The sequence below is a fragment of the Pygoscelis adeliae genome, unplaced genomic scaffold, assembly GCF_000699105.1.
Source record: "Pygoscelis adeliae isolate BGI_AS28 unplaced genomic scaffold, ASM69910v1 Scaffold21, whole genome shotgun sequence".
Lineage (NCBI taxonomy): Eukaryota > Metazoa > Chordata > Aves > Sphenisciformes > Spheniscidae > Pygoscelis > Pygoscelis adeliae.
In genome coordinates, this window is record NW_008824243.1 from 5,778,972 (window position 1) to 5,795,734 (window position 16,763).

General features: G+C 36.3%; 1 protein-coding gene across 1 annotated transcript in view; it reads left to right on the forward strand.

The window, feature by feature from the left end:
• The window catches only part of NFXL1 (nuclear transcription factor, X-box binding-like 1), a 47,649-nt gene that overhangs the window by 20,180 nt on the left and 10,706 nt on the right, over positions 1 to 16,763 (forward strand). The window contains exons 16-19 of the mRNA XM_009335223.1: positions 4,441 to 4,581; positions 7,088 to 7,254; positions 8,021 to 8,090; positions 15,937 to 16,041. Coding sequence (XP_009333498.1) covers positions 4,441 to 4,581; positions 7,088 to 7,254; positions 8,021 to 8,090; positions 15,937 to 16,041 — 483 coding nt within the window. The remainder of the gene's footprint in view (positions 1 to 4,440; positions 4,582 to 7,087; positions 7,255 to 8,020; positions 8,091 to 15,936; positions 16,042 to 16,763) is intronic.

A 16,763-nucleotide genomic window follows, 5' to 3' on the forward strand; every position in this document is an offset into this window, starting at 1 on the left:
GTGGAATGAAGTGTCCTAATCCTTGAGATTTTGATAGCAGTCAAGGAAAAGAATGATTTGTTAGAGTGTGTGTGTGTGAGGGGGTGTTACACAGTATTTTATGTGCATTGTACATTTTTATGTTGTTCTGAGATCTCTAAAAAGGAAAAAAGAAAACCATGTAATGTCTGTTCAGTGTTTTACAGCCACATTGGCTCTTAACAAGTAATCTCACCTCAAACTAATTTATTTTTGTTAACAAGAGAAAACACTTGTATGTATTTATGAATACTTCCCTCCTATAGTATTTTCCAGCCTGAGGGGATTTTCACTAGGAAATATGAACTTTTCACAGGTGATGGAAGTAGCAATTTTCTCAAGCAAAGTTTTGCTGTGAAGAGGGGCTCGTTGCTGTACTATGTTACTACTTATGTTGGACTGTTGTTATACCTCCTATAATGGAGGAGGAATAAAAGAAACAAACTAGGAAATGAGTTATAAAGACTTCTTGTATTTTACCGGGATGACTGTAGATGATGAGTAGAAGAGAGAATGAAAACAAACATCTTAGGAGTTGTACAATAAGCAAATCTACTGTCTTTACATTTTTACTTGGACAGTAATTTTGTTTAGTATTGGAGTTGGTTGTTTTGTTGGTGTTTTTTGTGGTTTGTTTTTTTTAATTTCACTTTGGCATTTAGTTTAAAAAGTATTTTTAAGGAATTGATTTAGTTTGAGCTCTTACATGTCTTTGGGTATTTAGAACAAGCAATTTCTCACTTGAAACAACAGACTTAAAATTTCTTTTCAGATTATATAATTGTATAAAATCTGTGTTCAGTGGAAGTATGATTCTACATAATATTTAACCTAAAATAAGATTTCTTTTAGCTACAGAGTGCAGCCTTCTTTTAAATAATTTTATTGTGTAATTTTTGGATGTTTTTACTTATATTTAGAAAAAATAACTCTTCATTCTTCAATTTGTAGGTGCTGAAAAGTAGCTCTCAATTTTGTTTCAGGTCGTAGGTCAGAAAAATCACCTATCATCAACAGTTTCTGCCACCTCAAAATGAAAACTTGATGTTTTACTTTTTCTTTGAACTGTTATAAGCATTGGCATTTCATAGCAGTAGCATACATGTGCTCTTTTCAAATCAAATTATGAGAGCTAATGTTTATATTCAAAATCTGTTTTTTATGGAAAAACATTAATTAAAGCCCATACAAGGTAAATGAGAACAAACAAGGAAATCTTAACTGGATATGTTATTAATTTATCTGCTGTATTTAATTATCTTGTAGCTGCTTCATTTCATTAAATGTTCTAGGGGAAGGGAAACGTTCTGTTTTTGTTTCTGTGATGAGTATTTTGAATATCCTGTAATATCAGTCTTGCTGTTCTCGGGCAGATAGAGAGAACAAGAAGTATTTTATGAAAGCTGAATGGAAAAAGAAAGAAAGTAATGAGGCATCATTTTCAGACCACAGGTCTTCCACAGGATAAGGAAAGGAAGGCAAGGAAAAAAGGACAAGACAACTTTCAGAAGCTTTCCAGCGCATCTCCCAAATGCATAAAAGCAGCTAACAGATACATCAATTGGAATATGAAAATAAAAATCAAGTACAATAGGGCAGGGAAATTTTGGAAATATTCATAAGGTATTTAGCCATAAAGATGAATCTCATCAAGTTTTACGTAAAATTTTACCTAGAGGCAGAGTAATGGTCTTCCTCCTATAAATGAACCACAACTAAAAAAAATTTAGAATAATAAAACATAGCATTAAATTCCTACCAAAAAAAAACCAAACCCAAAAACTTTGTCCTTTGGAATTATTACTAATATCCACAACAGATTAACTTGTCAAGAAATTGAAACAAAATTTGAAAATACAATGTAGGTTTAAATTAATTGAAATTCTTTTGGTTTTGGCTACAATGTCAGTTGATTCCAGAAGACTCTTATCTTTTATTGGACTCAAGACTTGGGAAAGTCAGTGAGTGGGGCAAGCTGAAGCTATGCTGGATGCAGCCAGAGGGCTGGGATGTTCTCTGCTGTTGACTGTCTGAAAGCTGCTACTGTTGTCTACTGGCTTGTGTGCTTCCCTGCCTCTGGCTTCATTCAACATTGCATCTCATCTGGTGTACTTGAGGGATGCTACCAGAAAGGATGCTCCACTTCTGCCTATGTGCTTCTGCTAATTCTCTTTAACTGGAGCTAGTGGCTGTGTCCTTATCTGATGGAAGACTAACTCTTGGTAAAAGAAGTCTCATCAGCATATTGAACTGTGCAGCCATAGCGCTAGTCTGCTGTTACTGCCCTGATCTGCTGTAATTGCCTGAGCCGCAGAACCAGTAGTCGTAAAAAATTGAGGGGAAATGGGGGAGCAAGGAAAGGTACAGAAGTGGGCACTGGCAGATCTTAGTGTTTAGTAGATCTTTTCATTCCGTCTTTTACCTTCCATCATCCTTTGACTACTTTTGTTGCTACTGAAAGGAAGTTGTGACTCTGAGGAAGGAAGAGGAAGAAGATGGAGGATGAGAAGGGACAGGATATTAGGAATGGTAAAAGCTTTGGTAATTGGTGTGTGTTCGCTGGGTTATAGTACTATTCTCCGCTTCAGACCCTCTTTTTATTAGGCCTATTGCTGGCTTTTGCTGATTTGGTCAACAGAAACATAAGCCATCATAGACTGAGTTGTAGGATGTTTGCAAGGGGGAGTATGAACCAGGCATTCAGACTACTTGCTATGGTTGCATTAGTGCTTTAGCCAGCATAATGAGCTTCAGCTCTGACATACGGATGGGAGAGTAGTTGGACATGATAGCCTCAAGGTTTTCTCCTTTGTATTCCATGCTTGATGTTCAGCCTGCCATGCAGACTACTCCTGTTCACAGAGTCTCGGTGGGTCAGGATGAGGAGTTCAGAAGTCTTGTGAACGAATTGCATTTTGCAATGACTTGATGTGGAGTACAGTCTTTTTTTTGAGTGGAGCCCGGAAAACATTTCTATAGGCAAGTGGATTCAAATCCTACTTTGTATATTTTTGCTTTAAGATTGAGGGAAATCAACATAGACAGCGCTGAAGGGAGCATGTCCCTCGCTCTGCCCTGTGGGGGACTGTCCTCTCTTCCTTCATTTCAGTTCCAGTGCTCATCTGGGTGTATGGCCAATCAACTTGCAAACCTAGCAAAAGACAAGGAACTTTTTTTCTATTAATTCCTTTTCTTCCATTTTGATTAGTTGAATTGTCTTGCTGTAAAGACACATGTGTGGTAGGACTTGTTCAAAGTAAGTGATACAAGTGTGCAATTAGTATTGTAGAGTTGGAAGAGAGAGAAGGAAGGGGTACAGTGCAAAGCTGTTCAGTCAACTTAAGCGGTAACACAAAATCACACCCTTAGTCTAGTCAAAGTAAGTTATGTCACATTAGCTGATTGTGTAATAACATCAGAAATAGTTTCTGTTTTCCTCTGCGAAATGATCATGATATTAAGGGGGAAAAAATATCAATTTTTTTGACAGCATCACAAAAAATATTTTTTTCATGTGAATATTATATAATGGTTGGAAAATGGGAACAGAGAGTTTGCTCTAATACTTATGATATGGAGGGACTTGTACTATTCAACTTTAGGAAAGTAACCTAGTTAACCAAGTTAGGAGTTCACACTGCATTTCAGTGCCAATGAAGATTAAAGGCTTCTAAATAGATGCTCTGAATAGTACTACAAAGCTCTGTTAACTGGAGTGTTAACCTCAAATTAGAAAGTACAAATATATCAGAAGACATTAAAATCCTAGTCCTGTCATAGAGACATTCTTCTTCCCCTTCCCATTCCTGGGAGGTATATTTGATGTAGTCAGTATTTGGTTTTTAGAATTTCTGGCTTGCAGGTTGTTTTCTGTTTGTAGAATTGTAAAATGTTTTGGGTTTATGATGACCATAACCGAATTAGCCCTGTGAAAGCAAACTGTAACTGTCTTCTGCAATAACTGTAAAGCAGTTTAAGAACCTTTAATGGAAGGCACGAGTATAATTCAGAAAGAAGGAATAAATCACACTAAAAGATTTGAGAATGTAATAGTCTGTTTAAAAAAAAAAAAAGGAAACTATGTTGCAAAAGTTAGACAGCTTGTTTAATTAATAAAGGGGGCTTTTTACCTGGCATAATCAGTGTAAAACAAATGTGTGTGGTTATGTTGGGATGGAAACCTAAAGTCTATTAAAAAAAAAAAAAAGGTCAAATAGACATTGCACTGGTTTTCTTCTTTTAACAAAGATACTCAAGAACCAAAACTTCTCTGTAATGATGCTGTGCCTCTGTGTGTGTGTTTGTGTATATATAGTGTGTTGTATATATATGTATCACACAGTACACATGTGCAATGTGTGTCTATATATACACTATCTGCATATATATATATTTTTTTTTAAATTTATTTTTAACTTCTAGGTTAGTTCATTACCATGTCACTCTGCAAATCCCTACTCATGTAAAAGACTTTGTGGGCGGCTTCTTGATTGTCAGAATCACACCTGTATGAAAGAATGTCATCTTGTAACTAAATTGAACAGCAGTGCAGATGGAAAGAAGGTAAGTTAATTTCCTTTTTGCTTTTGTTTTTGTGTATTTTATACATTGTCTTCAGTTTTAACTGGAAAATAAAGAATTTGCAGGTGGAAGGCACAGGATCTATTCCAAATTCCACTGGGAGACTTGCACGTGTTCTGTTCCCATTGATGCTGTGACATTTAGCTAATCTATATTTCTTTAGACCATAAAACTGAGACAATATTATATGTTTTGCAAACGCTACACTTTTTTGGTTTATGTTAACACACATTACTTTGTTTGCCTCAAAACCTTATTTAACACTCTTGACAAGTCTCTTTTAAAGTCAGGTTTTGTAACTGTCAAGATGAAGTGAACTACCGATAATCCCTATATACAAATGCAGTTGCAATCTACTGGGGAAACTATTTACTGAGGAGAGCTGTAAATGGGTTGAGGAGGCTGGCAAATCTTTAGGAGAGAGCACTGGAAATGTTGCAGAATAGGTGAAGACTTCTTAAAGCACTGGGGTCATATATTCATGTTTATCAGTGTCTACTAGAAACTGTCGTTTATGCGATTAAGAAGCTGTAGGTGTTAGTTGCTGAAGATAATATGAAACAAATGAAAGTAAGTACAAAGCTGAAAATTGTTCTAGTTTTGAGCAGCCAGAAAGCATACAGCTTGCGGTTTGAGAGAGTCAATTTGGAGGAAAACAGCTTTTTAAGTTTTTTAAAGCATCACTTTAGAAGAAGTTGCAACATGGTCTCTCTGGGCATTTAGAAAACTGAGCAAGCATTTAGTTGGGTACAAAACATAAATGTTATATTTTAACTTACTATTATGTTTTAATTTAAATAGGATGATTTCCCTGTGGATTTCAATCCTAGAAGTGGTCTTGTCATCTAATAACTGTATATATTGCAGTTACCGTATTATTCTATTAATGATTGTGGAACTTTTGTCTGAGGAGTATGAGCTGTTAGTGCAACTTGTGGAACAGTAACCTGCAGCAATAGAGTGACATCAGTAAGTACTGAGAGTGACAGTTGTTTAAGCGTCTCCAGTTATGACTATAAGAGGGTGTCTGCCTACTCCTTCAGGTAAACCAATTAAAAAGTGAACGGGTCAGGATTATTCCTAGCTCCATTTTGAATGAGACAACACATTCTCAGAAAACAGGAGTCTATGTACATGTGAAGTATGGGTAAATCTCATTTCTCAATTTTCTTTGAATTTTTATAAACTCAAGTTGGTTTTGACCTTTAGAGCTTTTGTTCTGTTGTTTTGATAGACTACATTGCAGGTGTAGTCAGAAAAGGGCTGATTAAATTTCTTGCTTATATGTCTGAGTAGTGATTTTTCTGTCTGGAATTTAGATTTATTCTGCATAGAATGTTGTGTTACAAAATGTTGCAGAAAGGCCAGCTGTTTGCTTTTACCTACTGTTAAATTTTATATCATGGTTTTCTAAACGTTTTCAGTTGCTATTGTCTGTCTTAGATGTGAGTTTTTGGGGGTTAGGTTTTGTAAATGATCACTGTACAAAGGTTCCTTTTTAAACTTCAGCAAAAATTGTTCAGCTGTAGAAGCAGAAGAAAAGGGGACTGGAAGAAAATGGGGGAAAACTGTATCAAAATTTTAAATTCTTATACCCTTATTTTGAACAGCATAAAGTGAGATGTTGGCATGGAATTAGTCCTTTTAGGGAAGCATTGTGTAGGTTCATTCTTGGATAAATTGGCTTTACTTTGAGTGAATTCTGTGAAACTGAGCATTTGAATGTGATGGTGGGTGTTAAATACTGTGCAGTGTAGGTTCAGTTGATAAATCATGTCAATCTGTGTGTATTTGCAGGCTGGGGTTCTGGATGAGTTATTAAGATAAGAATATGGATAGAAATGGAATTTAATTTACTGTGCTTGATGTTCATCACATTATGCTGATGTTGATTGCATCACCTGGAATGAGAATGACACCACAGCTCTTGTAGACTGTGCAGTATATGGAGCTGAAGCAACGCCTTAGCAGCTCCCAGCATATACCTAAGTTAATACTTTTTGGAAGATTATACAAACTATCGTACACGTATGGAAATGGAATGACTTAAAGCTTGCTTCTTAAAATGAAGCAAACAAACCTCCCCACCCCTGTATTACAGAGCAGTATGTCATGACTAAAGTATTACAATAACATGGTGGGTGGTAGAAGTTAGTTCTGAATATGAAATTACTTCTTTTTCTAACTGTTTTCCGTAGAGAATTAACAGGCTTAATGGCAATTTTCCAAAGCACTAATATTAAGAGATCCTTTTATGCCCAGGAAGCAAAATAGAACTCTGTTTCTTTGACCGACAAACACTGGCACTTCTGCTTTTCTTTTAAAAGCATATTTTAATAATTATTTTTGCTTGAGGGATATCTTACTGAATAGCTGGATTCCCTTAGCAAAAACACCCCAACGTTTTCTTCTATATAAAAGCTTGTCAATGGCATCTAACAAACAGATGTTTGGCACTTTCTTTAGTACTTCGTTTTTATTTTGTTAGGCAGGTCCAGAATGTTCGCAGTGTGAAGAGGAGTGTACCAAGTCCCGGCCATCTGGCTGTCCTCACCGATGTGTTTTGCCCTGTCATCCTGGGGATTGCCCATCATGTCTCCAGATGCTTAAAATAAAGTGTCACTGCAAACTATCAGTACTGTATATTGAATGCTTGTAAGTGTCAGAACTGAACCAAAGTTTTCATTTGAATGCTATTAACTGGAAACCATTTGAATTGTCTGGGGATGGGAGCTACTCTTACAGCAAGTTATAAAATTTCTCCGGAAGGTTACAATTTGTAATACAATGGGGTTTTTTCCATTTAAAAATTGCCAGTGTTTTATTTGGTATTACTGCTAAAATTATTATAAATGCATGGAGTCTCGTGGGCAGAACTGGTTTTTATAATACAGTAATATTTTGAATTATGTAAATATATAGTAATGTTTGCTCTATATGTGATTCTTTTACAGTATGTAAAAGAATTTTATAACAAGAATTAGAATTAATGTAGTTAGCGTAAAAGGTCTTTACAACTAATGTCCTTCAAACTCTAGCTGTTTTAATTGGAAAACTTCTTAGTAATCATTTGTACTCCTTTTTAGTCATTTGTGTGTGTGTGGACAGAGGGTAAGCTAGGCTTTACTAAATATAAGATGGGACTTGTGGATTTAAGCATTATCCTCTGTGTATTGCTCTGAAAACATTCATCCCATACATGTATGTTCTTCTTTGTGCATTTTCTTTAAAGTACCTCAAATCCTCTAACTTTATGTGGTTTTGTCTGTAAAATAGTGTAGTTTATATTAGTCCCACAGGATGTGGACAAATGAGCCCACTTTTCTTTACAGTGAGACATACTTAAAATATACCCCTAATTGTATTGATTTTCGTTGGTTTTAATTTGGAATTTATCACAAATACATATTTTCTTTTACAGAAAACTAACATGTGCTGATTTAAAAGAAAAGGAGCTTCTTATTTCCTGCAAAAATCAGTGTCCAAAAGAGGTAAGCCATATTAACACAGAAATACTTGATTTGATGAATGTGTGGAATTTTGTGGATTTTACTTTTTTGTAAGGTTTTTGATGCAGTTTCATAGGCCAAGCAAACTAGAGAAGCTTAGTCTAAATGAATATGCTAAATGATAGATGGAAGGGTGGTTAGTGAACTGTACTCAGAGGACAATTGTTAATGTCTCGCTGTCAAATTGGAACGTTATATTGAAGGATCAGAGATTTGTCTCCAAGGCGTTAATGGCTTGAATGTTAAAGCATGCAGATGAGGTTGAATGTGGAAGAGTATGTCCTCTAACGTGGTTAAAAACTGGTCTTGAATTTGTATCCCCAAAATAATGGGATGCTGTTTGATTAGGAAAAATACTGAGAATTGTGCTTGCAATTGTTCTTGTCTAAGTGCAGGTCTAGTAATCACTGTCTCTGCAACAATTCTGGAGAGGGGGGGAAAGGATTTTATACTTGACAAGCGAGATGAGTTGTTAATGCATTAGTGAAATATATGTTAAGTAGTGTGAAATAGAAGACAAGCCAGTTAATCTTTCTACTGGATCCGGGTACAGCTAAAGGGTTGCTGTAAAGAAGAGAAGAATAATATCCTTATTGCATGATGCTTAGACTATGAACCAGTGTATATAGGCATCAGTAAGGAAGATTCATGTTAAATACTACTTCTGAGTAGTAAAGCTTGTGGAGCAGAGGAAGAACTGGTTGGAGAAGCTACCAAATTTTCATCAGCAACAGCTTAGATATGTCAGGATTTGTCCAGTTGTGGATAGTACTGCTGTAAGACATGAGGGATGGGCCAAATGACTTCTTCCTTGTCTCTCCTAGTGCTGTTATTATGTGCTGCCTGTGTGCTTTCAGAAATCCATGCATTACTTACTATTGTATCTTTGTTCTTTAGTTGTCATTAGCTGTGGTGAGAGTGACAGCCCTTTCTTCATTACCCACTGCAGGGTTGGAAAATTTATGAAGTGGAAAAACAGGAATAGTCAGGAATATTTTTGGAAAGTGTTTCCACTGCTAAACTCTCCAGAATTTCTGAGAAATTCTCCTTCCCTGCAATAAAAATGCTTGTACTAAAGAAAATATTTTATCCCATAATCACTTATTTTGTTGTTCTGGTTTGGCTTTTTACTGTGTAGCTGAGTCTCTTTGTCTCATGCAATATTTAGCTGGCACTCATAAATAATTTGATTCAACCCATTCTCCTTCCCTGATTCCACTCAGTTCCCTTATGCTGGATTACCTTTGATGTCTTCTAGTCTAAGATTTCTGTCTTCTTACCTCATCTCTTGTAGTTCTGAATTCTGCCTCAACCTAATAAATGTAGGTTCAAAACTTTTCTTCTGTTTCATTATTTTCCAGAGTCAGAAACGTCAAATTTGAATCCTTGCCTTTATTTGAAAACTTTCTTTGGTTTTGAGTAAATGCAAAAATTCACAGGATTCCAGCCTCTGTTCCTCTGTTTTTCAGACAAGATTGTGTTAACCCCAACAGGAAGGCTGTGCTGTGTGCCTACTTGTATCTTCCGCTTTTTGCCCTTGGAGATGCCTTTCTGATGTCTTTTTTCTGTAAATAAATGTGCCTGTCACAATTTTCTCATCTGGATGTCTGAAAGCTCTCTTCCTGTAGAGGAATACTTTTGGATATTATTTCATTGTCCATTTACCTCTTAATTTTGTCCTTTCATTTCCTTCTCTGTTACTTTGGTTTTATTTGCTCCAAGACTTCCTACTCCTTATTTTCAAGAGTGCTTATAATCTCTTAACATGAACTATGTGTTCCCCCCCATATCTCATCTTTGACTTTGATTAATGTAACTGTTGTGATTTTTCTGGACATATTCCCAAGACTCAGTCTGGGATTTAAAATCCATCTAGTAGTGGTCCTGAATTCTAGCTTGCAGTTCAGAATTGCCCTGTTCTACAGATTATGTCTTTTTTACTTAATTCAGTGGGATGTGAAAGAAAGCTTAGGACAACAGAGTCCACTTTGGTTTTATAAAGCTTTTATTTAATTCTAAAATGCTTATTCCTATAGATGCCTTGAAAAATAAGGTTTATGCAGCTTCTGCTGTAAGAGAATCTTTTTAGTGTAACTGATGACGAAAAAATGCATGTGCTCTTCCCTTCCTGTGATTCTAGCTCTAGCTCTTACTGGCTTTCATGAAACATAAAACTATTAGTACAGTCCTGCTTCAGGTAGTTCATATCTTTGTGTTACAGTTCATCCTACTTTCCTTGGACCCTATTTTGGTAACATCATATGTACTGTATGGGTTTTTTACCATTTTTTTGTCTAAAAAATTTGTTCCTGTTTCTCTGAATATTGAACAGTGCTAGGGATATTTTGTCTGCTTTATAAGTATACAATATTTGTCTGCAACTTTGGGAAAATTAGCTAGCTGTATCATAATACAAATTGTACTGATAGTTCTCTTTTAAAGGAATCATTGATAAACACAATTTGAAGGAGCAGCCTTAACATACATCACCCTGCCACTACCACCACCGCCACCCCTCCCCAGCAAATATAGATCAAGCCCATTAAGGTGACCTCATGACAAGAACTTAAAAACAACTTGGCCAAAAGATAAGATGGATAAGACTACCAAATTTAGAACATTTAAAGTTTACAAATCAAGTATGTCTGCTCAAAGCTAAATTTGAAATGTTTTGTGTGTAGTCCTGACAGCCTCAAGTAAATTTCAAATTAGTGTTTTGTAAGAATTTTCTTATTCGATGTCAGAAGCTGACCTTGGGACATTAGCAGAGCTCAGTGAAGTTGCTGTTTGCTAAAAATCAGTGTGCACTGTAACTCCACCAAGCTTAGCATAGTGCAACTTAGTAAAATACTGTATTCTATTGAACCTGAAGCCTTAGTTTTGAGATGTTTTTCTTTTTGGTTAGTGGAAATTGTGGTAGACATTACACTACCATATTTGAATTACAGGTAGCACGGTACATTTGGGGATTATGAAAATCAATTATATTGTCTGGTGCCTTGAAAAAACACAACAGGAACTTGAAAGTCTTCAAAGGCTTCATGCTTTTGTTTTGGCAATGGCAGTATAAAACTATAAAAATAACTTCTAGTATTATACAGTACAGCTCACGTTTCCTTTCTGCTTTAGGGAGAAGCAAAGTCTTTTGATATTGCCACAGCTGTTAGATGAGAAGCTTTAATTAAAAAGTTCTTTCTCTTATTTGGTAGCAATAACAAAATATCCTGTTGAAGGAAATGTAACTTTTTTTTAACGAGGGGTGATTAAATTCTTATGATCATGTTTGCAGATGTTTTGGGACAATTCTTACACAGAAGTTTTAACAGTCCATCAGTTTTCATTGTTTATGTATTCATATCAGTATTTGTGGATCTGTGTTTAACACTTTATTCTGTGTAATTAATATTTTTTGACAAAATAACTGTACTTCGTACTTTGACTGTGCACTCTGCTACTGTCTTGATGTGAAATATGGGACCCCACTGTGATAAATTTATTTTAAGATGATAGTGCAGTAGAGACGATGTCATAAATTTTAAGAGTATGCATATCTTTTTTTTTAATAAAGGAAATAAATTTTAGTTCCAGAATGCTTAATTAATTTCTGTAAACACACCTTGAAAATGTACGTGGGTTGCAAAAATTTAATTTTAAAAGGCAAATGCACAGCTTTGGTCCATAATGAGAAGATTCTCCTCAACGTCTGGCTTAAGTGGTGGAGGTTTTCGTAAGATGTCTGGAAGCAGAGCCACCCTTTAAACTGAAGAGTCTGCCCCTTTGTTTGGAAGTGATAAACTTATCTTTTGTATTTAGCTTTTAGGATTGCTGCTCAAAAGTGCTGTTTTCTTTATTAAAAGTTTTGCTATATTATCAGGTGTGTATTAACAGGTTGTGTTTATTACCTTCTGGTGGAGATCAGTTAAGCCTCCATGAATGTTGATGGGTTTTACCATCATCAGACATAATGTTGAGATTTAAATGCATTGCCTACAGGGAAAATAATTGTAACATTTTTGTTTTGTTTTCAGAGCTGTGGATTACATCCCTTTCTTTTAAAGGCCTCGCCATGTCAAACATAAAGCCTGTTCATTTTGGCCTTTAGTTCATGAGCTATTGACAAGAGATCTTGTATGGTGAAAAAGATCTGAAGATGCACACACTTTCTATTTTAGTGCCAAGTAGCTCAGCATGAACACTTAAAAACAAGCCAAAAAAATCCTTTCCCACTACATTATTTATCCAGCAGAAGCAGCGGTGGGATTGCTTTAGTTTTCTGAGATCATGGAGAAATGTTGTTTTGCCACTCATTTCACTACTACTCTTGGTTTTGGTTTGTTTTTATGTTGGTTTTGCATTGGAGGGAGTAAAAGGAAAGTTACGCTGCCAGCTTTATTCTTGTACTGCATCCTGGTGGATGTGAACTGTGTAGCTCTATGCAGAGAACTAAATGTGTAAATTTGGGTTTCAGTATTGGATTAAACATATTTCTGTGCTATGCAAATTTTGCTCTAGTGGTGTGTAAGAATTCTATTGCAGTACCACCTGGAGGTTGAGGTGAGGGCTACTGTCTTGAATTTGCAGCTCTGACATGTCACTTATAAGACTGTTTGTTTGGGCTTTGACACTATTAATGCAGATGTGCCTAATTAGCATGGAAGACTAAGCTGGAAGTAATAGTTCTAGCCATGGATTGTTCTGGCCAGCATGGGATGACTTGCAGGTCAGACTAGATCGTGTTATTGAGTATGATGCTCTTGCGTAGGGAGCCAGGAGAAGGGCCCTCTTACTGCGCAGAGGCCATGCAGAAGAAAATTGGTTTTGCAAAGGTTGTGGTCCCCAGTGAGTAGACTCAGCTGTTAGACCCCATGGCCCCAGCTGGTAGTCTGACCTCAGTAGCGTACAAGGCTTAAAGACAAGTTTCTCCCCTCATTTTTTCAAAATGAGGCAAAATGCAAGATAGATTTGCTGATGATCAGTTGTGCCTGAACAAACCTAAATTCCTTCTTTGATAAGATGACCAATTTATGTTTTTTCCCCTCCAGATAAGGCAAATAGATTAGATCTACTACATAAGGCTTCAGCAGAGCAATTGAGTTGATGCCACTTAGTGAACAGCTAGTTCTGGAGAACAAGTCTTATGAGGAGCGGCTGAGGGAGCTAGGGTTGTTTAGCCTGGAGAAAAGGAGGCTGAGGGGAGACCTCATCGCTCTCTACAACTACCTGAAAGGAGGCTGTAGCGAGGTGGGTGTTGGTCTCTTCTGCCAAGTAACAAGCGATAGGACGAGAGGAAATGGCCTCAAGTTGTGCCAGGGGAGGCTTAGATTGGATGTGAGGAAAAATGTCTTTACTGAAAGAGTGGTTAAACATTGGAAGAGGCTGCCCAGGGAAGTGGTTGAGTCACCATCCCTGGAAGTATTTAAAAGACGTGTAGATGAGGTGCTTAGGGACATGGTTTAGTAGGCATGGTGGTGTTGGGTTGACAGTCGGACTCGATGATCTTGGAGGTCTCTTCCAACCTTAATGATTCTATGATTCTAGTTCAGATACAGAAGAGGGTTAATACAAGGATGAAGGTAGGCTAAAGGAATCGACTGCTTGTATTTTATTATTTTTAAAAAAAGAAATCCCCCCTCCAAAAAAAACCCCCAAAATAACAACAACAAAACTAAATGAAAAGTTGGAGCAAGAGATGTTAACAATAAGGAAATTTTCCCAAGGACTGGACTGATGCTTGACCTTGCATTGTTTTCAGTAATGACCTTGGCACCAAAAAACATTGGAATTTTCTGATGGAAACTTGTGGAGTGTTGTCAGTACATGACAATTCAGGAAATGCATGTGCAGAACACGTGTATTTGGGGCATGTTAGTAGATACAGAAAAAACAGTAAGACCATGCATGTCAAGGCTAATAGTAAGCACCCAGGAAACAGCAGAAATTCGTACTGTCACAGCATGATTAGCTGGAGAGAAATGCAAATGAGAGCTGAAGATGTATTGGGGAAGATACTCTATTAAGAATAAGGTGCAATTAAGGCATTGTACAAAGTCCTTCCTATGAGATTTTATTTGGAATATTACATGCGGTTCTGGCTACTGTATTCAAGAAACACTGATTTAAGCTGGTTGAAGTTCAATGAAGGGAATACTGTGGGAATAAAGAGCCTTTTATGAAAGGACAGTAGAGAAATATCTCAATATGAGGATAAGAACTAAGGGGCTTACACTGGCTAGAATAAATGTAGGAAATTCAAAAAAAGCTCTTGCATCTTGTAGTGAGCTCCTGGAACAGGCCCCTTAGCGAAACAGTAGAAAGGGGGCAGAATGGGGGACTGTTTTCATGGTAAGGCTTCATCCAGCCCTAGAGGGATTGTAGGAGCTGCCTGCCTTTAGGAGGACTGGATTTTAGGACTGAACATGACAACTTAGAGGTTCCTTCTAGTCCTGTGTGAAATGTGCTGAAACAGTGACTAAAAAAACCAAGCCTAAACCACAAAGTATCTATCAGTGTAATAATAGTTTGTGACTGGCATGGACATGAAAGTATGTATGTCTGTTCCATAATTTTTAATCGGAAAATTTTGCATTCTGTTAAGGTATGTGTTTCATGACACTAGCTCAGAGGTTGAGCCAGTTCCAATGGACTTCTGAGAATCCGCATTTACTGATCAAGAAGTGTATACAGCTGGGTTTTATAATTATCTTATGTAGTATTCTCATTCTTGTGGATGAAGTGATGTATCATGTATACATTTTCAATTTTTAATAAATGTGGAAAAAATGTATCTTAAAGTTATATGTCTTACAGCAGTTTCCAAGTTGTGTTAATCCCTTGACAGTGAAGAGGTGAAATTTCATTTTTAGTAAAGAACACTATCCAATGCCATTTTAAATGGTTTGGGGATTTAAAGCTACCTCTATAAATAAATCAGTTGGATATCTTATGTGAGATTCCACCTTCAGTTATTAACAGTACTGCGTTATGTAATTGAAAATGAAAAATCATTATTGTGAAGATTTCTTATGGGTACGTGTATGAGCAAGGCATATTTTAAGTCAAGTTCTTAACAGGAAAGTGAAAAAAATTGTTTGCTTTCTTGTCATTTTTATCTAATATAATGCTGGGAGCGCTGCTACATTCCTAACAGCATACTTAAATTAGTATCTCAGTTCTTAACATAGTAAGTGAATGATAGTATTTTCATTATAAATGTTGAAAATTGCACTGGCAGTCAAAAACATCTCTATTTCACAGATGTCACAAATGGGATAATCTGCCAAATGCCCAAATTTAGGATTTTGTGAACTTATTTTGTACATGATAAGAATATCGGTGATCTGTATTTGATTTTTGCATAATTCAGAAGATTCTTGCATGCAAAATTTTCTTTTGTGGTATTTTTTCTTCTGATTCTCCCCTCTTTCTTTTGTTGACTCTGATCTACAAGTTGCTACAGTACACTTAATTTCAGTTTTCAGTTTCTTTTTACCTTATCTACTCGCATTCCCCCAAAATACAGATAGCTAGGGTAATCGTCGTATAAATTACTGTGGAGATGACTGTTCTTGAAACATTTGAAAGGAGAAATTTGTTTTTAATCAAGCTGTGCCGGTAAAAAATAAATCGTTCTACAGGAACTGAAATACGGTAAATAAAAAGCAAACATTTGCCAAAAAAAAAAAAGAAAAATTAACTATTTCACAAGTGGAAAAACTGATAAGCTGAATAAGTTTTCTGTTAAGCTGCTATGTCTGAAATAAAACCAGTTCATAGATTCTTTGTAATTTTACAATTGTTTATTGGCGTTTGTGGTTTTTGTTCTTTATAGTTGCCCTGTGGTCACCGGTGTAAAGAGATTTGCCATTCAGGTAGCTGTCCTCTGAACTGCAGCCAGAAGGTTAAACTCCGATGTGTCTGTAAGAGACTGAAAAAGGTAAATTTCTAAGTTACAATTTTGAGAATGATGTATTTTCTTTGTATGTTCCTAGGCTTGTATGGATGGATTGTTTCTGGTGCAGATTAGAATAGGTCCAGTTACTCTAGTAGAGCTATAACAATTCACATCAGCTGAAGATCTGGGCTGCAATATCAAAAGATTCACTGGAGAATATAAAATCCTGTTAGTTCTAAAATGTTAGCTGCCTGACTTACAATAGCTTTATCTTCAAGCACACTTGAATTTTTGTAGCTCCACTGGAGAATAGTCAGATGATCTAGCGTGATTTGGCAAGAAAAAAACAAACAACTTTTCTGACGATATTGGGAAAGTTTATAATTACATAAGTTGGAACAAGCACAGATGTTGTGAATGCCTGACCAATGTAATCGGTTACGGTTCTCTGCAAACCTAAAAGCAAGTACAGACATCAGCATCCTTAACTTCTAACAAAGATAAGGGACAAAGTAACGTAACAAGTTTAGTATAGCTGTATAGTTTATGAGGGGGAGAACAGAAACTGATGTGAAGTCTTGGCAAGTAATAATGACTTAATGGAAAAAAAATCATTATCTGGCTTAATTAGAAGGTGCTTAAATTATTTTCCTGGACCCAGTTAATTTCTGAGGCCTCCAAACAGGCTGCAGTTCCCCAGAGTTCTCAGCTTCTCCAAGAAATGTCTTGTGGAACCAGACGTGTTGCAGGTGTGGCGGTCAGAA